This window comes from Sciurus carolinensis, chromosome 6 (genome assembly GCF_902686445.1).
Source record: "Sciurus carolinensis chromosome 6, mSciCar1.2, whole genome shotgun sequence".
Classification (NCBI taxonomy): Eukaryota; Metazoa; Chordata; class Mammalia; order Rodentia; family Sciuridae; genus Sciurus; species Sciurus carolinensis.
In genome coordinates this window covers 140500013-140523297 of record NC_062218.1, presented here as the reverse complement: position 1 = coordinate 140523297, position 23285 = coordinate 140500013, and the positions used below count along the sequence as shown (strand labels likewise).

The window sequence follows — 23285 nt, the reverse complement described above, 5'->3', positions numbered from 1 at the left end:
AACGCAGTCCCCTGCAAGAAGGCACCAGGTGGGCTAGAGTACTTCCAAAGGCTGCCTCCAAGTTCCCCTGATATTCAATTTCTTCCTAGAGGAAAGCAAAAACTTTCTTGTCAGCCAGGTACAGTGTGAATAAAGTGACTATCCAGAATTGATCAGATTCTCCTGCTCAACTCCCTCCTGTAGGAGATCTCAGAAATCATCTTTCTCTCCTCTCATGCAAATGAAGAGAGAATGACCATAGTGAGACAGAGCAAGTCCCCAGGATCCCACTGCAAGGGTGGATGGCACAGGCAGGGGAGGTGTTCAAAGTGTTCTTTCCAAAACATTAACCATACACCATGAGCTCCTATCTGTTAAGCGGTGGAGCAGAAAAAAATAATCCTGAATTTATGAGATCATAAACAAGAACTAAGACCTAACCCAAGACACAGGTCAAACACTGGTACTCAGAAGGCCAAATCTGGAATCCAAATATCTTGAATTTAGCCAATGGTCTTTAAAAATCTGTAATAAGGTACCCATATCTTTTTAAAACCACATTTTCAATGTCACTCAACAAATCACAGCATCTGATCACACTGGATACACAATCCCACATGAAATTCATGTGCCAGAACTATCTTTGGGTACAGAACACATTCTCCAGTTTACCACCATCTCTTCCAACAGAATATTCAGCCCAGCTTACTTGAGCACTTGTAGTTCTCCCCAGTGTCCTGTTAGGCACATTTGAGTTCATGTGACCACATTCATAAGGGCTCTGAACTTGGCCCAAATCTCAGGAACTACAAGGATGCAGAATTGGCCTCACCATAACAAAGAACCGCCTTTGAAGTAAGCCACTCCATCTAAGGCTTATCCATTAGAGGTGTCCAAGTTTGGGTCACAGAAATCTCCTTTGATGCAGAAGGGATTTAGGCACCAGATGGTGAGTGGAGAGGAACTAGACACAGGCCTGAACTTCTGGAAGACTGTGATCTTGGCCAGACTCCCCAACTCCCACCATTCTCCCATGTTACCTCATTTGCTGGGCAGAAAATGTCTGGTCTTCCAATCCGGGCCTGCCTCATTAGGCAGATTATAAGAAAATGACTGTAAGCCCCAAACTCAGCAGGTACAAGAGCAACCTCTCTGGGTTCCAGGGTACACTACCAGATTTCCCAGCTCCATCCCCCAACAGCAGATGGGCAGATGTTTCCTGCCACCTGCTGGTTATAATAGAAATAGCAAGCTTTTTCCAGTCATTCCTAGGGAATTTCCTTTCTCCCAGATACAATGTGAAATTGATAATCTTTTGGCTCAGTGGGACCTTCAGTCCAAACCTCAACTCCTTCCATTCCAGTATTTAACAAATGATAAAGGCAAAGAATAATTCATTCCTAAGATGCATAGAAAGTTAATGTGGTACCACCTTCATATATAGAGGTTATTATATATATATATGTTCATATGTATAATAAATAAAAGAGTATAATAGAGCCCCTCCCCCACAAAATGCATTTTTAAGTACTTCAACACTCAAAAAGGGCAGATTTATATTTAAATGTCATACAGTCAGACCTAGACCCCTTTCAGGTACCAGGTCTGGTAATCCAGCCAGCTCCTACTCTTCTTGGCCTGGAAGAAGAGGTTATTCTACTATTGCCCTACTTATACATGAATATTTGTTAAGAACCTATGTAGGCACTATGTGGAGCATATTATTCCTATTTTCCTCCACTTCTGTGGTGAGGGTGTTGGACTAGACTCATTCATTCAACAAACATTTCCTCGCATTTATCATGAGTCTCAAACCCTCCTAGTGCCAGGAATACAACCCCATTTAAACAAATGAACAAAACCAGGAAACTAGGACTGGTGAAGATGAAGAAATATGAGTAAGTGTTTATTTATTCAATAAAACACTGACTGAGTTTTGAGCTGATGTGCCAGGAACTGTTCCGTGTTCAGGATTGAGGTTGGAGTGACTGTAACAGGCTTTGTTTCTGCTTTCAAGGAGCTGATGGTCTAATGAGAGAGACAGACTTTGATCAAGGAAGTATAGTCAATGGAATAAGAGCTTTTTTTTTGCAGTTCTGGGGATGGAACCCAGGGCCTCTTGCGTTCTAGGCAAGTGTTCCCTACCACTGAGCCACATCCCAGCCCCCCAGAATAAGAGTTTTAAAAAGGTGGGGTTTACAGACCACATAGCTAACCTATTCTTGGGAGCTCAGGGAAGACTTTTTTTTTTAATGATCTTTTTTTTTTAGTTATACAACAAAAGTAGAATGGAATGTATTTTGATACATTATACATACATGAACTACAACTTCCCATTCTTGTGGTTATATATGATGTGGAATTACACTGGTTGTGCATTCATATATGAAAGTAGGACAGTTATGTCCAATTCATTCTACTGTCGTTCCTCATCTCACCCCCAACTCCCTTCATTCCCCTTTGTCTGATTCAATGAACTTCTGAGTAAGAATTAGATGAAATAAAGAGTGAGACAGGGAATGCAGCTCAGTAGTAGAACTCTTGCCTAGAGTGCATGAGACCCTGGGTTTGATCCCCAGTGCTGAAAGTTGTGGGGGAGGGAGGGAGGAAAAGAAAAGAAAATGAAAGAAAGAAAAAAAGAGGAGTCAGAGGCAATGGTTAGGGCTAAGGTTGTATTCCAGGTAAAAAGAACAACTTGAACAGAGATCCAAAGAGAAAAAAGCAGATACTCTCTAATACATGGAAATATTTCAGAACTGGAACACAGGATGCTATATAGAGAATGCCATAGGATGAGGCTAGAAGCAGACAGGAGCCAGGTTATCTGAGGCCTTGTTCGTCGTGTTAAGGATTTTAGTTTTTCTGAAGTCAATGACAGTCTATTAAGAAGTTTCAAGCAAAAGATAAAAATAAGATCTGTTTTATAGTAACACAAGTAGGTAGGGGGCAGGCAGACTGGAAGCCTCCAGACTAAACTGGAGGTTGTCGCAACAAATCGAGATGGTAGCCCATCCCAGAGTAGCACAAGTAGAGATAGAGAGGCACTGGTGGGTTCTATATTGAATTTCTTATTCTCTGTTGGCTCTGTCTGCTCAGAAACAAGCAAGACAGAATTCCTATCCTAGAAGTGCTCAATATCTGAGAAGGCCATGTGAGCTGATAAAACTTTCCCAGAACCACACACTGAATCAACAAACAGTTCAGCTGAAATGAAAATACTGGACTTTCAATGCCATTGCAGAATTTACATGGAGAGATAAGACTAGACATGTTAGGAGCAAATAATGCCTCCATGACTCAGACCAGAGCAAGATCACACTGACCTGGAGAAGGAATAAGCTTGTAGGATGAGGATAGCAGGCATTTGGCACAAGGAAAAAAAAAAAAGTCCAAGAAAGCTGGCAGGGGTGCACAGCACATGGGGGAGGGGCACCCTGGAAAGGTAAGTTGCAGCCAAATAATTAAAACAATAGCTTGATAAAAACACAGACGTCTGTCTGAGGCTACAACTTCCAGGGATGTGGAAACATGTACCTGGAAGAAGCTTTGGCTTCCCTGGCTTGTGAAACAGGAAGGTCAAGAGCTCTTGTTCTCTCCTGGGTTACAAAGGGGTGGGGACCAGGGCAAGGAAACAACAGAGGCAAAACAGGGGATCTGTCCAAATTGTCCTCTGAATTTCAAATCAAAATCCATTATAGCACTGAATATTGACTCAATGAAAAATTCTGATGGTCAAGAGCCTTGAAATGCAGTGGGGTAAATCTTATACCCTTTTACAGGAAAAAAATGAAAGAACTTTGAGACTCATGGAAAGAAGGAACTTTAAGGTCATATAGCCAGCCAGTGATGGGGTGAGATCTAGCATAGATCTCCAGAATTTGAACCACATTCCCATCCCCTGCTTTGCATCTGTTTCAGCATGCAAGTGGCGCCCCTCTATAAGGCAGAACTCCCCAGTCAGTCGAAAAGTTTCAGAAACCTGGGAGAGTGTAGCCTGGGGGTCAGAGAGAGCCCGATGGGCATGGCCTGGCCCCCGGGGGAGTGCCTTGCAGGGAGGGTGCCCAGCCCCTGTCTTATTTTAAGTAGAGCCCCATGTTGAATCTGTTCCAGGAGGATGAGGCAGGAGAGGGCCGCTTCAACTTTGCCTATGGCATGGGCCCAGCTTGTCTGCAGGGGAAGGATGGCATCTCAGTTAAAGGTGCCAACAACAACAACACCACCAACCCACCTCCTGCACCATCCAAGTCCCCGGAGGAGATGCGAAAACTCTTCATCCAGAGGGCGAAGAAGATCGACAAAATATCCCGCATTGGCTTCCCTATGGCCTTCCTCATCTTCAACATGTTCTACTGGATCATCTACAAAATTGTCCGTAGAGAGGATGTCCACAACCAGTGAAGGGCTGGGATGTGGGGGGAGGCTGGGAGAAGGCAGAGGGGGAAGCGCACAGGAATCTGGGAGCCTAAGGAAGAGAAGGGGAAGAGGGAGGGGCACATACACAACTCTATCTTTCTCTCTCTGCAATAAGTGCAATGGCAAAATGCACTACTGCATGAATTTTAGAATGTGGCACTATCTATTTAACCTGGGGTGGGCTGGTGGGGGTGGGGTGGGAGGGACTTTTTGAATATAGGAATCAACCAAGGACCAGGGAGGCACAGGGTGGGGAGTGGAGGAATAACAACTTGCAAATTTCAAGTCCACAGGCTGTGCAGTTTTCCTGTTTGGAAGGAGAGTGCAGTCTGCCCCAGAGCAGAAGGAAAGCAATGTAATATATGATATATATTCATGCTTAATATTAATGCAAAACCACAAGAACAAAAGATTTATTTCTTAACCTATCAGCCTAGTAATTGCTTAAATTTTTAAAGTCACAGAAGTGATGAACAATTTTTCCCAGAGTGGAAACAGTCACAAATAAGCTTGCTCTGGCATGTGTCCCACATCGTACCCCTCCAATTGCCATACCTATCTTCAAACTGGCCCATGTGGACACATGCCAAAAAGCCATTCCACCTCTGCTTTGAGAGCATTGTGCACATGGGCATGGGTAGTGGAGAGGGGAAGAGGTGGAGAGAGAAGAGAGTGATGAAAGAGATGGGACAGGCCTGAGGATTGGAAATCAAGTGACCGCACCTCAGTCCCCATGTCTCAAGGGCAGGGATCCCGCTCATTCCCCAGTAAGCCCTCTTGCTTCTATGCTTCAACACTTACCCCACTAACCCTTCACCACTACCCAGAAATGGCTGCCATGGTTTTCTCATTATATTGCCAATATGCAATCTTTTTTATGGTTAAAAAAAGTAATAATCTCAAGAAATAATATGCAGATAGATGAGTGTAAACAGATGTACTTTTTCAAATGTCTATTTTTTTGGAGAGTCTATTTGGGATTGCAAATGGGTGCATGTTGGGGAAGGTGGGGGCCAGTTGGATGAAAAAGATTTATTATCTAGTGGTTCCACAGAGTAAAGTTTTAAGAGGTGAAAGGGAAGTACTGAGGCTACTGTGGATTAGGTAGGTATACATGGGTGGGAAGAGATGGTAATATTTAGAAAGTTCATTATATTTTGACATTTCATGTATCATAGATAATGTGGGGAGTTTGGGGGGATGGCCCCATTATATTTTTGTAAGTCTTTTTTTTCTTTTAGGTGCTTCGTTTAGCTTTAACACTTGAGAAAGTTAGACAAATATTTATTTCTCTTTCCTCCTAACTCTGAAGTGCCAGAATTGTCCCAGGATAGCTAGGGCACTCCAGAGAAAACAGAGGGAATAGGAGATGCGTTGAGGGAGCCAGGCCGGAGGGTGCTGTTGCAGAACAAGAATATTCACAAATGGGAGGTGTCCAAAGCAGAGACAGCAGGACTCTGCCTACTCTGTCATCACCACTCTGCCTGAAATGATGGTGCCAATGTCCACAGTAATTTCCCTGCTTTGGCCCAAGGCCAAATACTAGGGTTCCATTTCTTACTTTGCACCTTGGTGTACTGGCTTCTGATCAAAGTTGTAGGCAGAATGGCAAGAGACCACTGACAATCTATGTGTCCTGAAGTTTAGGGTTTTGCTTGTGTCTGTAGAGCATCCCCAAGTTGGGACAAGATGGAGGAGGTATGGTGCCTACCTGCTCCCTGAAGCACCTTCTCCTAGAGAATTTCCTCTCATTTTCTTTGGCACAATTGTTCATGCCTACATAGGCCTAAAATGAAGGCCAAGATGAAGAACTTAAGTGATTTAGATAAAGAAAATGCATTGTGTGGCTCAAAAAAGAACTGGGCTTTGAGGCTTCAGTGATAAAGGTGTTTGCATCCAAGTCCAAGGTCAATTGATTGTTGCCTTCCCTTCTCTTGGCCTGTGTAGACCAAGAGGTTAAATATAACCCAGCTGTGGATAATGTGGGATAGAACCTGGAGTCCTATTTTTTTTCTAAGAAATCTTGAGTGGTGGCTGCCAAGTATGTGAGAATCTCTCATATAAGACCATCTTTTCCCCACCACAAATTAGTATCCAAAATAGGACGAGTTAAAGAGGACTTGAGCAACTACTACCAGTTCAGTCTCTGAACTGCTATGAGCACTTTTCATGAGCACTATATTCACTTTACTTAGGTAAAAATTATTTTTAATAAAAAAATAAAATAGTTGAAGCTTTTCTCCCCACTTTACTCATTACTGGACTAAATTCAGGATATCTCCAGTAGAGGTGAATGAGGTAACAAAGGCACTAGGCCTCTGTCAGAGATTAAAGACAATATCAATCCTAAGAAATTCTTCCTATACACACAATCTGCTAACTCCACCATCTGAGCATAGAAGATTGGAGAAGTGCAAGAAAATAAATTTCAATTGTTTAAGGAAAAAAAAAAAAAAAACCTGCAGATTCCAAACTGACCTTCTTAAAGGCAACATCTGGAATTCCCAATGACACATAGAAATACCTTGGTCATTTGTCAAACCTCTACTGGGTTGGCATGCCATATTTAACATGTGGGTCCTTTGGGAGCTGCCAAGACTGGGGGACATTATCCAACAATGAAATCATCTCTCTGAGAAACAGGGGGGTAATGTTCTTAAAATCTTCTCTCAAATTATTTCGAACTTACAATCTCTTGTAGAAATTTGATGTGAAAGGAGATACTATAAGCAGTGAAAAGAACTTGATTTTAGTCCTGCCATTAATACGCTGAGTGACCTTGGGTAAATGACTAAGCTTTAGTTTCTCTGAATACACAAAGGGGAGAGAGTAATATAGTATCTAACTCCTCCTAGGTCTAACTGTTCTATAAAGCTGTGTATAGGAAATTCACACAACTAAAAATTCAATGTCACTTTGATTTTTCAACCCTTTTTGTGGATGTGTGGATACCAGTACAGGGACCCTCACAGTTCTTGTTGGCTTTCTTCTCTGGAAAATCTGCAAATTTGTTTTTCTCTTTGTACCACTCTATCAAAGGTGAACAGTGGTGAAGAAAGGACATCAATCATCATAAAATCAGTGAATTAGGAAAGGAATGTAGTAAGGATTTAGCAATAAATTATGTGAATTTCATCACTACAGAAAATCAAATCAGATAATTTAGGCCCAATATTTTTTAGGTGGTTCCAAGGAACAGGGCAATGCTTTCTGAATTTCTTCTTCGGTTTGAGCACGAGTATAGATGTCAAGTGGTATGGTGAGTGAAAAACTGATTTAGGTGCAATGACTGGTTAACTGGTTTCCAAACCCTTTCCATAGATAGACTGGTATTTATACATAGTGGGAGTCTTGGATAGTGGCAGAGAGGTGTTGATAACTTCAATTACCTCCAAAACTGAAGCTAATCCCAGGAGCCAGATGGTAATATTTCACCTATTAGTTTACAATGTATTTCACTTGTTTCAAGAGCAGCCAAAATGAATTGCTGAGCTCTGTTATCCTCTAGTCCTTTCAAATACCCAAGGGTCCATTTTTGGCAAAGTGTATGGAAAAAGAAGAACAGATGTGAACAGAAAGAATAATGTCTATTTGTGTGTATGTGTAATTGATATCTGGGTTTTAACTCTATTTTTTGAGTCTAGGAAGACAAAGGTCATTTGACCCATATTTCTTCTTCCAAGCTGTCAATAAACAGGAAATGAATCACTTTCAGAAGTTCACCAATATTTTTCATAGGCATATTTTTTCATACTTGGAAGAGAAACTAATGAGAGATGCTTCCTTTCTTTCAATAAATGCATCTTTATGAGTATCATAAAAGAGATGGTGTTTTGTGTGGCTCCAGGATATTAGATTGCAAAGAGGAGGTTAGCACTCTAGCCAAACTGGTACCATTCCTGATAATAGTCTTTTGTGAAAATTAGATCCTTAATTGAGACACACTGAAACTGAAGAGGGTTATCATTATGCCTACAGCAACTGCCTTCTTAGGAAAAGAATCTGGCAAGCAGAATTACTTGGTGGTGATACCGTCTGTATCAGTTTTAGGACTGGGGTCAGGATCTGAGATTTGCAGCTATTTCCCATCCTGCCAGAAGCCCAGACCAGGGATGATGAACAGCACTCTGGAAGCTTTCATACTTGCTCAGCCAGCATCTTCTGCACCTTCTATCCACCCTGCACCCTAGCACCAAAGAGCTGTCAAGGTTGAGTTTTCTCTGTGGGCTGTGTTTCCTGGGTGACTTACTAGATAGGTGATTTGTATTCTGAAGAGCAGCTAAGGTCTGTTGAGAAAGGGTGAGTGGACCTCTACCCCATGATGTATGGCATCTTTACTTCATGAACCAACCATACCAAAATTTCTCTAACCAGGCATGCAGTAAGTATATTCTTAAAATAGAATTTGGCTTCTTTTCCTTTACTAAGCCCCTCCCCTTAGAAACCAACTCCAGAAATATTAATCAAGAAGCTTCCAATGTTCCTTCACTTCTATGAAGCCATGAGGAAGAGCTTATGTTCAAAGGGAGGAATAAAGAAATATCCCTTGTTTTAATTGTTTGTCCTTAAGAATCAGTTGTATCAGTGTAAGGAAAATCATAAATATTGGCAAAGTTTTGGCCTCCTGGTATCCTAAAGTCCCAATGAGTAGAGAGAACATCTTTGGATAGGTTGAAATCTCTGCAAAAGTTAAAAAGAAAAAAAAAAACCTGAAATGACACCTTACCCTCCCCAATCCAAAGTAAAAGAAGGGAAGCAGTGACTTTCATCTGACTGTCTCAGCTGAGGATTTCAGAATTTCAAGATGGACAAGGGCACCCTGCCAACACCTCCCAAGCCTGAGAAACCTCCACTCTTGAGGGCCGAGACTAGATGATGCCTCTACCCAACTGTTATCTTGTTGCTTCCTGAATATTTCTCAAGTTATAGAGACCACTTTGCAAGAAATAGGTTTGCTCCTACTTGGGTGCTAGTCTGTGCTGCTTAGATGGAGCTGTGTGGTTACTGAAAGCAATAATTAAGGTGCTTTATCATTTTTTGGAATAGCAAAATGAGTTTTCAAAGTAGAAATTATTGCCCAATCATTTTTAGGATCATTAAGGCTTCCCCAGTTATCATCCCAAATATTACTTCTCCCTTTTTTTCTCTCTCCCTACTCTTCCCTCTGCTTCCTTCTCTATTGGCATTTCCTGTTTCATCAGTTCATGCATCTTATTTTATGAAACCAAGTAATGCCCAAAGATGCTGATTTATTTCTGAGGGAGATGAGGGAAGACTAGAATGGACAGAGTCGCTCTTTCCTCATTTGGTTTAAGGCTGAGGTTTCTACTTCTTCTCTTGACCATGCATTTTGAAATTTCATTGCTCTGGAAAATTTCCATTGGAACACTGGGTCGAAAAGTCATAGCACAGGATGGCAAGCCAAAAATATGTCCTTCAGTGACCTAGTGATAAAACTTATATTCTACATAAGATCATTAACCAGCTACAGAGCAGTAACAGCTAACTAATCAGGGAATGAAAGACATCTGCTGGCTTCATGTAGCTTCCAGGCTGATGGGCCTCCCTTTCCTACTTCTGGTCCCTTCTGCTATTACCCATATTACCTTGTTGTGACCCTGCAGTTCTTCAGGTTCAATTGTTTTCTTACACAACTACAGAAACTCAGTAGCCTGCCTTGTGAAGAAGACCGAGGTCAATAAGAGGTGGCTCCTTGTTCTAGCATCACCTCAGGCTCACCATGGAAGTGAGCTACTTATTGGTCTGTTTACTCTCCTGGAAAGATGGGAGTTGAAGGAGATTTTCTAAAGCCAAATTTTGGATATTTTGATGGGTTTTTAAAACTGTGTTGTAAAGGATTTTGTCATTTCTCTATTTTAGTGCTAGGTTTGGAACCCCCTCCCAGGCCTTCTGGTAGACAAGCAGGGGTCAATTTTTAAAAGAGGAATCAGTTTTGGTCTTCAAGATCACCACAGTCTTAATCTTTTCCCATGAGAGTCAGGTATTTCACAATACTGATGGACTTGTCTCTAAGATCAGCTTCTCACCTGAGTATTCCACTCTGGTATTTTAGCACATACATCCAAGTGAAGACTGGAACCCATTCCCCAAGGTTGTTGTTTGAATTCTTTCCGCCAAAGCCTCTGCAAGAATCAAAAAATACATCATGAGATATCCCTAGGGAAATAACTCTAGTGATTCCAAGTCTGCTCCCTGCCTCTCACCCCCAAACCCCCACCCACAATTTAGTCATAACAAGAAACTTCCCATGAGATTAAAGAATATTGCCCCCTGTGTGTCCCTGTTATTTTGGCTGCAGAAGCAGAAAATGTGGGGCCACCTCAGACCATGGGAGGGGGGCATCTAAATTCATACTATTAGTTAAGCTACAGTAATACAAAGAGAAATTACAGCAGGTGTGGCTGGTGCTGGGCCAACTTCTCCCACCCTGCCCAACAAAACCTCACCCTGGTAGTGTTTCTGAAATTGCTTCTGGACTCCCGTAGCTCCAACAAACATTCCTTATAATCAGAAAACACCGTTCTTATCCTTTCCACAGGGATTTATGTATGCTTTTTATCAATGGAACCTCTTTCAAATGTTTATATGATTGACAATTTGACAAATGGTTCCTATCTCCCTTCATCTGGTCCTGGCATTAAAATATTGCAGACTTAAACTTTTTCTAATTCCCTTGTATAAAAAGGAAGATAAACTTTTTAACTTTTTAAATTTTTCATTAGACAATTAAATGGAAACCTTATTTGAAACCAGTTTTTCCTTCCCCTATTCCCCATCCTCATATAGCTACTTCTTTCTTTGACCCTGAATGATTTGAATAACTAACATTAAAGACAGCTAGGATGGATAGATGTGTGATAAATCACAATGAAATGGTAATTGTACAATTATGACGAATACGAGGCAGTCACAGTAAAACTTCCTGTTTTTCCTCCTTACAGAGTCTAGTTTTCCCATCTCTATAATAGTACTGAATTACTTGATCTCAAAAGACTTTTCTAGTCCATTTCTCCATTTATCACTTTATTGCACTCACACAAAAAAAACTTCCCCCAGACTCTAAGGGATCCTCTTCTTCTCTGCTTTCCTCTCTCTAAATCCACTTGTGGTTTCCCTAATGCAGTAGAAAAGGCATAGCTTTCCACTCTAAGTGTGCCTGAGGTGCATCTACTGCAGGCACATGACCTTGAGCAAGACCTCTCTGGTGCTTGGTTTCTTTGGGGATAACAGTCACAACATAGATCTGTTATCTAAACAAAATGAGAGTGAATGTTAGCCCTACCCTCTTAAACTGTGAAACATTCTCATTATCATGACTCTCTTTGAAATTCTTATCACACCTTCCTCCATCAGAAGTTATCCAAGAGCTCTCTTTCAGAATGGAGGCCTCCTCCCCAATCTACCTTCCCTGCAGTGTGTTTAGTGACATTCCCTGACTTGTCCCAAAGATTTCCTCATTGGTGAATTACTTCATGCTTGGCTGAGAGCTCAGTACTGAGACCTAAATTCTAGCTCTGATTCCATTCATGAAGCACCAACATCCCTTTTCCCTATAGCTATCATATAACTATCAACTGAGTAGAAGGCACCATAGAGTAAGCTCTGCAGATTAGAATGGTTGTCATCCTATGTAGACTAGGAACAGATTGAATAAATCCTGAATGCCACAATATTTTACTGAGCACCTGTTGTATGTCAATCTCTATATAATTCCCATAATGGCCTTGATCTTACTTTCCATTCATAGATGAAAATGTATGGTAATTAGTTCAAGTCAAAACCTTGCCAAAAAAGTTTGGGCATAATTCTAGACCATAGAAAGCTAAGTTTTGAAAACTGTATGGCCTAAGCTTACCTATTCCATGTATCTGTTTTTAACATTGAACTAATCATTTTCCCCTGTTGTCCTGTATTATGAACCTGTGAAAGCCCTGTCTTCCCAAACTGTCACAAGTATAAAATCAAGGAAACAAAATCACAATTGATTTTGTCATGTAGAGGAAACATTCATTAATTTAACTGAATCTTATAACTGCTGATAAAAGAAATATGGATTCTTTTGACCAGGGACAGCTTAATATACAAAAATTTAATCTAGTAATCAAATGAATATCATCTTGATAAATATCTTGATCAGGAACCAAACAAACCAATCTTTGGTCATGTTCTTCTCCAGACATGATCAGAGACAAATTTATCAGCCCACCTTAAAAAGTTAAAGACCTACTAATCTGGTCTTTGATGCACAAAAGATTTGGAGTTAATATGGAGGCATTCTCTAGTTTTTCCAATTGTGGAACAAAGAATAAAAAGAATAAGCAACAGGACAGGAAAGAATAGGTGGCACTTGGAGGATATTAAGAAAATCCATTATTTGTAGTCCTGTATGAAAAAGCATGTGCCCAGGATGGCTTGGATTTGAATGAAGTCAAGGGTAAGGACTGGGCCTTCTCTGAAAGTCTTTCCTCAGTCTAGAATCCCCTTAAACATTCACTCAAGATAAAGAACCTGCTATAAACAATGACAAGCACAGGATGTAGTGTGGGTATGAATAACGAACTTGGGGGGGTATGTGTTAACAAAAGGGAGAGACAGTTCAGAGAAAAGAAGTCATCTCTCACATGGACAATCCAAGGTTTCTTGGAGTATGGGATATTTGATCTCAAATTCTAAATTTTCCACAGCAAGAGTTTACTGCATGAATTAATGGTGGTCTCACAGACCTTTTAAATAGTATAATTCCTGGTGGGCAGTTACCTAGTCACTTCCCCCAAGAATATATTCAGGTAAAAAGGGAGTACTATTGAGACAGAAGTATTCAAAGTGACAGTCTGACCAGTATTTCTGAAAAAGGAGGAGTATCTAAAAGCTCTTTACTCCCATTCAAGCTCTAGGAACAAGCTGGGAAAATGGAGTTAGAAGGAAAATGTGTGAAGAGACCCCACCCTGCTCACCATATACACACAAAATTAAGTAGATGGCTGCTTCTTGTCTCCAGGTCCTTCTGTTCCTAACTTAAATCCCCTGGGTAACTTGCTGTGCACAAACTAGCCAGTCCAGTTCATGGGACAAGGCCTCTACCACTGTATCCTAGGACCCACTTGCCTTCACCTATGTCTCTTCAGCTGCATCCATTAAGTTGGATCTTTGGCAAGACAGGACCAGGAGTTACAATGGTGACATCAGGAATGTCTTAGCCACTGTTCTGAAAGCCAGATTAGAACCCATATGCCAGCTCTAAATGTTGGTGAGGCAAGTGGCACTCTGGATTCTGTCTAGGGGTAGGGGTCTCAAGGACTGGCTCAGTGGGTTTCCAGACAACTTTTACATACTTACTTTGGGATAATTTTTCACAATGTCTCAGCCTGTGGAAAACAACTCAGGCTTTCAAGTTGAAAAGTACACAGGGAATTCTCCAAAGTTAGTGTCCTATCCTGCACTAGAACATATTTAATCATATGAAATACTGTCCAGTTTTAATTTTTTTAGCCTCCCTACACCTGCCTCTTCCACCTTTTATCAAATTTGTCATAAAAACATGACATCAGAACAAAATAGCCTGTTTTACATAAAAGTAAAAGTAACTACAAACAAGGAATGCATGATGTATATAACACAGAAAGCAGAATGTCAAGAAAATAAATCAGCATGTTGTATGACCATCTGAGCAGTAACAAAATGTCATAGTCACACATGTCTGTAATATTACCCAGTGACTCAAGTTGGAAGACAGACTCAGCAACTCAGGTAGACTGTCTCCAAATAAAAAAAAAAAAAAAAAAAAGGGTTAGGGGTGCAGCACAGAGGTAAAGCAAGTGCCTCTGGGTTCAATCCTAGTACCACTCTACCCCGCCAAAAAGAACAGAATAGAACTGGAACAGGGACACACACCTGTAATACTAGTTTCTTGGGAGGCCAAGCAAGTAGATTGCAAAATTCGAGGCCAACCCAGACTACTTGGGGAGACTCCATCTCAAAATAAAAAAAGGGCGGCTGATGTAGCTCAGTGGCAAAGCACCCCTGGATTCAATCCCCATTAAGGAAGAGAGGGATTTTGACATTTGGAGACAGTGTATTTCCAGGCAGAGAGAATATAGCATGAGAAAAACTATGGCAATAAAAAATAAGGGGCACATAGAAGACAGTGATTATACACTTGGCTGGAGTGTGATGAATGGGAGACATGTAGGGAAAGATACATTTGGAGTACATGGAAACATGCTTCAATTAAGAATTGTGTCAGGACTCATTGTGGCAGTTCTAAATGGCAGAGTATTCCTTCACAAGCAGAGAAGCTCATTCTGTCCCTCACACTTCTACCCAGTTGATTTTCTTGTAGTTCTCTTGGGGGAACCTACCTTTTCCTTTCTCTCAGAAGTATGTATAGTACCCACAAGAAATTTACATCTTCAAGGGCAGTTCGCTAAACCCAATGGACTTGACAGGGTGTGAGGGGCAGGGGGATTGTAAATCATGGTTTTATACTCAGGTCCCACTTCTACATTAATTCTAAGTTGTTCTCAAAGTTACTTACCACTCAGTACAATGAAGGAATTTCTCAAGGGGACCTTGTGGTTCAAATATTACCTTTTGTTGATCTAACTGCAATGTGTTCACAGAGAAGACCTTGAGAAAAAGTGTAGCCTAGAATATCTCTTTACCCTCAGTTGCATCTGAAATTCCTCCCCTCAACCCAAAGAGCATCTCTATTCAAAGCACGTAATTAGTCCATAAAGAAAAAAAGAGAAAAATATATATTAATAGAATAGACATTAAGTGTAACTGACTTATCAAGTCATTGCTAGTACAAATAGGTAGAAGGAATAGTTTCTTTTACAGTGAGTTACCTTTCTTAAGCAAATCTAGAAAGAATATTTTGGGGAAAGCTTAGTATTTATCCTAGTAAATAAAAGATTGACCCCTAATTTTTTTTTGAAAAGTGGTGCTTACATATCAAACAAGCAGTTAAGGAATCTCAACCTTTTCCATGTTAGATATGTTTCTACCTCATTTAAAAGTGTATACCATGCTCAACATGCCAATTTAGCCTGAATATTAAAGCAGCAAAAAAAGGACGTTCCCATAGGGCATTTCAGAGCATTTAAAATTCATACTTCATATTTTAATGGTTCGATCTTCCAATACCTAAGCCATTATAATATTTTCAGCACTAACAAGTTAAAATGAAATGAGTGAATCCTAAAGGGACCCATCCTGCTACTTCTTATATTGGACAGAGATGAAATGCCTACTCCGTGGGATTCTTGTGCATATTAGCAAGTTCTCCAAAACAGTCTCTTTAACATCCCAAGTTCTACTTTCAAAAAACAAAGCAGGGGCCTACCTCAATGGCCTCCAAGTTTGAAAAACTGGAAAAAAATACATGTCTTCAACAACTACAGATTTGAAATAGGCAAAGTGAACCACAAAGTGACAAAAACTCTTTAATAAACTTAAGCCCTCTTGTACTCCCAAGGATATTCTAGTCTCAACGTCTCAACATTACAATAGACCTGTTGGCTAAATCGCCATATTCAGAACAGATGCAAACTGCAGCAGGGTACATAAGTAGAGTCATCTGAAAGAGTGGTTCGTGACTGGAATGCAATGACTGCTAGTTTTGCATGTTCAAACTACAGTACATTCAAATCAAAAATTAAATCAGATTGATTCAAAACATTCCAAATTGAGTTATAACATTATAAAGTAAGTGCTCCAAGTCAGCCATTGGGGAAAAGGGTTATTTTATTTACATAATTTATCTTAGATTTAGAAATTTTTCACTTTTCATTTTGACTCAGGATGCATTCAACTAATCTAAGATGGGCCGGTTTCTGCCAACAGAACCAAAGCGTGCAATCTGAGTCCCACCCAAACCTTGCCAAAGCAAGTGACTTCTGCATAGCTGAAGTCCCCATTTTACCTGTTCAGGTATTTGCACAAAACTACCCTTTGTCTTAAGAGTTCCCTGGTTTGATGTTTAAGCAGTAGTGCAAATTCCAGGTGATTCTTCTCTGAGAAGCTTCCTTTTTTTCTTTCCCCCCCAAAAAAGGTAACTGCTGATTTAAACAAGTCATGAGACGCAAAGCATGAACATCAGAAATTAACTTTTCAACATGAGATGTTTCCCGAAACCTAACCCTGGTTTATTTGTCCATTATTCAAGTGAAGTTATTTTAACCCCAAAGAACAGAAGGGCATTGTGTAATTCTTTAGGACACAGTGAGTACATGGCTATGAAGTCTGTTACAGGCAAGATGCTGACAAGTTACTATACTGTGATTCCATAGTTCTGGGAAAAGCAAGAAATATGCTTGGCTAGACACTGTGAGTTCACCTTAAAGTACTTGATCACCCATAACAGAACAGAGATTCAAGACAATTTATACTTCCAACATGAGACCAGAAAAATCACAAGCCCACATAGCAGCAACTCTAACAGGTAGCCAAAGTAAAAAAGTAGCAGCCTGGGGGCATCTTAACTGGTCTGGAAAATTGGGTCAGAATTATTCATTAAGTTCCTCAACCTTTCCCAGAAGAAAATGTGATAGTATGTCTTTTATATGGAAATTTCTCTGTACATATGTATAAACTTGGTATGGCCTTAATGCTGCATTTAAGGATTTGTTTGGCTACCACCTTAAGCAGCGTGTTAAGCAATCGCTTCCTTAATGTAACATTTTAACTTCTTACCGGACATTCAACCTTGAACAACCAATTCCCTTTGGTCCCTTACTCTTCCTTTTTTGCATGAAGTCATAAGTTATGGCAGTTATTTTTTGGCTTGTAAAAAAAAATCTATTTCTGCAGTTTGAAGATGGAATGTAAAATTTCTGTGATACATGTATATAAAAGTATATTTATTGAACCATCCATACACATATCCATGCTGATTCCAATGGAAAAAAATTAAAGTTTTCTGAAATTTTCTGTGGTTAAGTCATAATTGTTACTATCACACCAACTTTGAATGAGAGAACTTTTGAAGTCTTGCAATTACCCCAGAGAGAAACCTGTGCATAACCTAGAAAACATTTCACTTCAGACAAGCTTTATGCTGAGAAATGAGAATTCATTTGTTCATTCAAGAAATATTTATTGTAGGTGCTAGGGGAGATAACAAAGATGACTCAGACACAGATCCTGCCCGTTAGGAGCTTACAGTCTAGTTGGGGAGAGAGAACACACAAGTGGATGGGATACATGGTCAGAGCTAGGCTTTGGTAAGATAAATCTAATATTGTGTATAAAATAAGCTGGAGTAAGAAGAGATAATGTGAAGCTAGAGACTACTGAAAATTACCTAGGTGAGAAATGTGGAAGATACTGAGGTAGAATGATAGGACTTAGCTGGTGAGTGGATGTGAGGAGTTAACAAAAAGGGAAGCAGATGACTCACGTATAGCACAGGTGATGTTATGAATGAAGAGCAATGAAGGAACAAAATCATTTTGTGTGGAAACCAGGCACCTGGGATAGACCTAGGACAATCTGATAGATTGGCTAATTACCAAGACCAGGAAAGAACCTCAAACAGCCAGTGATTTCCTCCCCAATCCCCAAATCTCCAACATTTTCCCCCACTGAAATGTCACGGTGTTTAAAATTTAGTGAATTCAAGACTATCTCCAGTCATGTTTCACTTTTAAGAATGAAATAGAAAATTATATTGTTGTTCAATGCAGTTATCACTTAACGGCCTCTAGAATAAGTCACTATACCTTCTGGTGAAATACAGGGATTAATCCCCCAGTCCTTGTCCTCTGAGCTTAGTCAGTCTAACAAGGTAGTAAAACAGATATAATTCTAACTCTTACTTAAGGTGCAAGTTATGAACCATAAGAAAGGTATCAAGTGTTCTAGGAACATATAACTTCAAAAATGAAGGTCAGGACAGAACCTCAAACAGAAGAAACAAAATGGAAGAGAAACATGAGAACAAATCTGTTCCTCATTTTGAACTCTGAATACATCAGTCCCCAAAAGCGAGGCCCTATTTCTGATACAAATCTTTTCTTAGGGAGAAAAAACAAGCTCTTGAAATGACCTCTGATAAAAATGACTTTGATGTCATAGACTGGGGGTCAGGGTGCAGATGCAAATATGTATTCAAGGAAGAGAAGGCACTACAGCCATGGAATTAGGAATGCCAGGCTAATTAGAGGAACCACAAGTAATTCAGCATACTGAATTTCCATAAAGAATGAAAGAAATAACTGGAAAGGAGTATTAGGACCCTGATACACACATGGCACTGCCAGGCACTAAACAGGGTACATGCCTAAGGCCAAATTTCTGCCCCCTAGGAGCTTACAGTTGTTGTAACAAGGTGGAAAAGCACCACAATGTACAGAATACAAAATGCTGAAGGATTTTGAAAGAGAAAATTACAGCTGAGTTTCAGCTATTAAAATATTAGGATACCCAATAGCTTTCTGAGAGAGCTAGTAGTAAACCCATCCCTGAGGGAAGCAAAAGTTTTTAATGTCCTTAGACTACAGACCCTGGTAGAGCTGGACACGAAGCCAGTTCTGAAAGGAAAAAAACAAAAAAACAACCACACAGAGAGAAAACCTGGTATGAAAACTGGACTGAAGAGTGAATGGTTAAGCAAATAAAATGTGGTACCTTCCCTTCTCTCCCCACATTCTGAACTTTAGCAGCTCTGGCCTTCCTACAGAGAACCTGGACTGGTGATCCCTGAAGATTCTCCATAATTCTTCTACAAGCAGATTAGGAACTGTACTGACCAATCCTCTGAGCCATCTGTATCTTCTGTAAAATGGAGGAGTTGGATAAATCACATATTAGTCCTTTCCAGCACTAATAATCTATGACTGAAAAACTCCAGGAGTCTTAAGTCTTTCCTGTAGGAGATAATCAGAATAACGAGAAGAAAAACTTAAAGGTAATATTCTGATTTTTCCTCACTTAAAAACATAACATTTTCCACATAAATCACAAATAATTCCTATTCCATCAGCTAAATGCTACTTCCATTCAACCCTCCTTCAATATCTAACATCTTCTTATACGTGAATTTATTTTTAGAACATGTCCTATTCTAGTTAAATATGCATCAAGTGGGGAGGGAAGGGGGGGGAAGAGGAGGGAGGGAGAGGGAGAGGGAGAGGGAGAGAGGGAGAGAGGGAGAGAGGGAGAGAGAGAGAGAGGGAGGAACGCGCCCACCCTGCTCTTCCTTATACCAGCTTCTTGGTATATTTTCATTTAAAAGAACCAAATCAGTGCATACACAATCTTCACAACAAAATTTTAAAATATGAACAAATCCAAAGTAGAACAGATGATATCAAAGCATGGGGAGTACCAGCAAACAAAATGGCTTTAATTGCAGCAAGAGCTGAAACTGTTTCTGCCCAGATTGATATAATCTTCCCTCTAATTACTACTGAAAATATAGGCAAACATCCCTTAAGTAGACTCTTAAAAAACAAATACTTGCTAAAATATTTTAAAAATAATTTTTTGTTAAATTCTTTTAACTTACTTAAAAAGAAAAATCCTAACACATGCTGTATGCCCACCCCTTGCAAACCTGGGACTGGTCATATTTCCAAGTATTAAACATTTCTGGATTTCTATAATTGATCACATCACAAGAATTTAAAAAAAAAAAAAAAAAAAAAAAAAAAAAACTACCAGGTTCAAGTTAGAAGCCAGGAAGTGGAAAGACTGTTCACAAAGTTTTCAATGAATATAAACATAAAATTGAACAATCTTGATTTTAAGCCAATACATAAATATAATCAAAACCAAAAATTGGTTAAAGGTGACTTCTAATTAACTTTTTACTCATTCAGGTCATGTTTTGAGACTGACATGAAAGCATGAGCAAGGCAGTCTAATTTATTATTCTCAGCTAGATACATCCACTAAGAATGTAAATAGAATTAAAAAGTTTTATCTCAAGTGTCTTCCTTACTATAGAGTTCACAAGCCTACCTGTGGTTCCCTAGAACCTCAACATCAAGTGAACAAACATAAACCCTATATGGCATTACTTTCTTAAGACCAGAAATTATTTCACTGCCCTCTAGTGCCATATGGCTATCATTGAACCAGCACCCTTCCATCCACCCCCTCATTCCACACAGGACACTGCCAAGTTTTTAAAGAACTGTAGAAGCCTGTCTCTTAACTGCCTACTGCCTACATGGTACATCAGGCAGTTAGCTAAAACTCCCACATTCCTTCTTTTACAAGGTTAAAAATTGCTGAACTAAAGTCAACAATTATCTCCATCTGTATGCAGTTCTGCAGCTTCTTTTAAATAGCACAAAAATAAAACAAATATATGACATCTTAGATCAGTAGATTTGATAAAAGCAACCATTTACTTAAAATGAGTCACTCAGCATAAACCACTGCCTACAAATCTCAACTTCATAGAAAGATTATTTCCATATTGGGAGTCTGCTTTCTATAAAGTGCAACATTTTCCAACACATCACTAAACTCTACAAGGGATTCCAAATAAAAGGATGAAGAAAAGTGTCAAGAATGGCAGTTTTAAGTATGAAACAGAAACTCACCTGAATTACGTTATAATAAAAATATTGTGATCATTCACATCCAGATTTCAAATTTAGACCAAATTAATTATCCAACCAGATTAAAAAAATTTAGGAACAGCTGGGCATGATGACACATGACTATAATCCCAGCGACTCAGGAGGCTGAGGCAAAAAGACTGCAAATTTGAGGCCAGCCTCAGCAACTTAGTAAAACCCTGTCTCCAAAAAAAAAAAAAAAGTAGCTCAGTGGTAAAGTGCCCCAGGTTCAATTCCCAGTTTAAAAAATTTAAGAACAAGTTTACTATTATTATGTTATCCATAGAATCTGCAAATATCAAAAGAAGTCCTAAGAATTCAAGTTCAATGATATGATTTGCCCTAAAGGAAATGAAGAACGATAAATTTGTTCTGAATGTATTTCACACTTAGATCTCTATATCCTAGTAATTTTAATATAGAAATAACCTACTCACTAAAAATGTCATTCAAATATAAAGTAGACATGATTCTACAGTAAAAAAAATTTTTGAAAGTCATTCTGCTCCTTATTGCACAGATGACTTCGAAGGCCTCATAATTTACCTGCACTGATGCCATTTCTTCCATCTGTTATACTCGGGACAACGCCATGTAATCTACAGAGTAGATATGAGAGTACGTTTTTTAACTTTAGGTTTAAGTGCAATTGAACTAATGCTGTGGTAGTAATCCAGTCATCCAGAATCAGATAATTATTTTTGGATCATCCTTTTTACTACTTCCTTAACAACAGCTCAAAAAACTTAAAAACACAGGAATACAATCTCACTAAGAAAGCAAAAATAATTTTAAAAAGTCAAGATCTATCTATTTTCAACAAGCAGGTCTTAAAAGACTGAAACCCACTAAACCAAATTAATTTTACCCAGTTAAAATACTTATGGGTCAAGAATCTAAAGCTCATTGGCAAAGAATTATGAATTGGGCCATTCCTACAAATAAAAATTTGTACTTTAAAATCTGAAGTTGAATGTGATAAGCTGCTGCTGCCTACAAAAATCTTGCTCTAACTTAATCTGCTTCCACTTTGTAGTTGTGTCAATGTATGCATCTTTAAGTTCTCATGTTTATTCTGTAAGCGATAATGTAAACAACAGTACTGGGATTCTTAACAGTGTAGACCATAATGCTAAATCCTATTTCTCAGATCCAATGCTATTCAAAGTCCCACATCCATCCCAATTCTGATGACTTGAAATTATTTAGGAAACAACTTTTATTTTCTGAGATCATGCAGCAATTCCCTACATTACAAGCAGCATATGGCATATATTGCTATACCTCTCCCCATTTAAATGTTCACTCTCTCTCTCACACACACACACACACACACACACACATGGCAGTACAAAAAAACAGGAATTGATTACTTAGAATACATGCTACTCTAATTCCTCAAAGAGGTTTACATTTCCTAATTATTTATCTGAGGCTGAATTTCACTTCCTTCACTAGTTTCCCTAATCCCACTGTTCCACTTACCCACAGGTGTAGGAACCATTAGTGTTCTCAATTGGGTTGCTTCAGTTTTGTAAAACATTTGGTATTCTTGGTCCCCACCCAATAAATGTATTGCCCCCCATAACCCTTCCAAATCTCACATTTCCAAATGCCCTCCAGGATGTGCTAACACCACCAACTCAAGAAATCACTGTATCAAGTTAGTGCCCTTAAACTTCTGATTAGCCAGAACTTGTTTTTAAATGCACAAGTTTGTATTCAATTATAAAAAATAATTTCTAAGCTATCTATAATTTATGACCTTGAAGTTACTGCCAACTTAACCTTTTTTAAAAAAGTAATTCAGGCTTTTTTTTCCCCCCACCAAAAGCTTAATATAAGCTACAAATGTACAAGTTGATTTCTTTCCAATAATCACTAGTCTGGGCCAAATAAAGTGGATACCAATGAGTTACTTAAAACTGATCCACAAAACAGGTACACAAATTTCAGTTACACAAATTTCTTTATGTGAAGGAGATGATGTCAGTTTTCAAATATCTGAGGTATGGGGACCAAATCGATAACTTCACTTCATTTTGGTCTTAACTAACCTATTCACAAAAAAACCTACAATTTCTCAGCAACGGTAAAACAAAACTGCTATTTCTATACTATCCTCAAATTAAGCATAAACATTGTTAAGAGTAAATAAGTTAAATTTGACTAACCTGGTTGCCCTTATAAGCAAGTTTACCATATAAAGGCTTGTCTCACATGTGTAAACCTTCACCCACTTCACACACAGCATTCAACAAATAACATACTATATAAAATGAGTATTATTAGTCTATATTG

The 23285-nt window shown here is 39.2% G+C and overlaps 1 protein-coding gene and 1 long non-coding RNA gene across 3 annotated transcripts in view; one reads left to right on the top strand and one right to left on the bottom strand.

Annotated features, from left to right (window-relative positions):
* Positions 1-4377, top strand: part of Glra1 (glycine receptor alpha 1) — an 85855-nt gene extending 81478 nt beyond the window's left edge. Inside the window, exon 9 of one of the 2 annotated variants that reach the window (XM_047555275.1) lies at positions 4090-4377. In XM_047555275.1, the coding sequence (XP_047411231.1) occupies positions 4090-4377 (288 nt within the window). Of the gene's footprint in view, positions 1-4065 lie in introns of both variants that reach the window. The other variant, XM_047555274.1, reaches the window with a different exon arrangement.
* The window catches only part of LOC124986689 (uncharacterized), a 71718-nt gene extending 61208 nt beyond the window's left edge, over positions 1-10510 (bottom strand). The window contains exon 1 of the long non-coding RNA XR_007109061.1: positions 10440-10510. This is a non-coding gene — a long non-coding RNA (uncharacterized LOC124986689). The remainder of the gene's footprint in view (positions 1-10439) is intronic.
* Positions 10511-23285: the final 12775 nt, after the last annotated feature.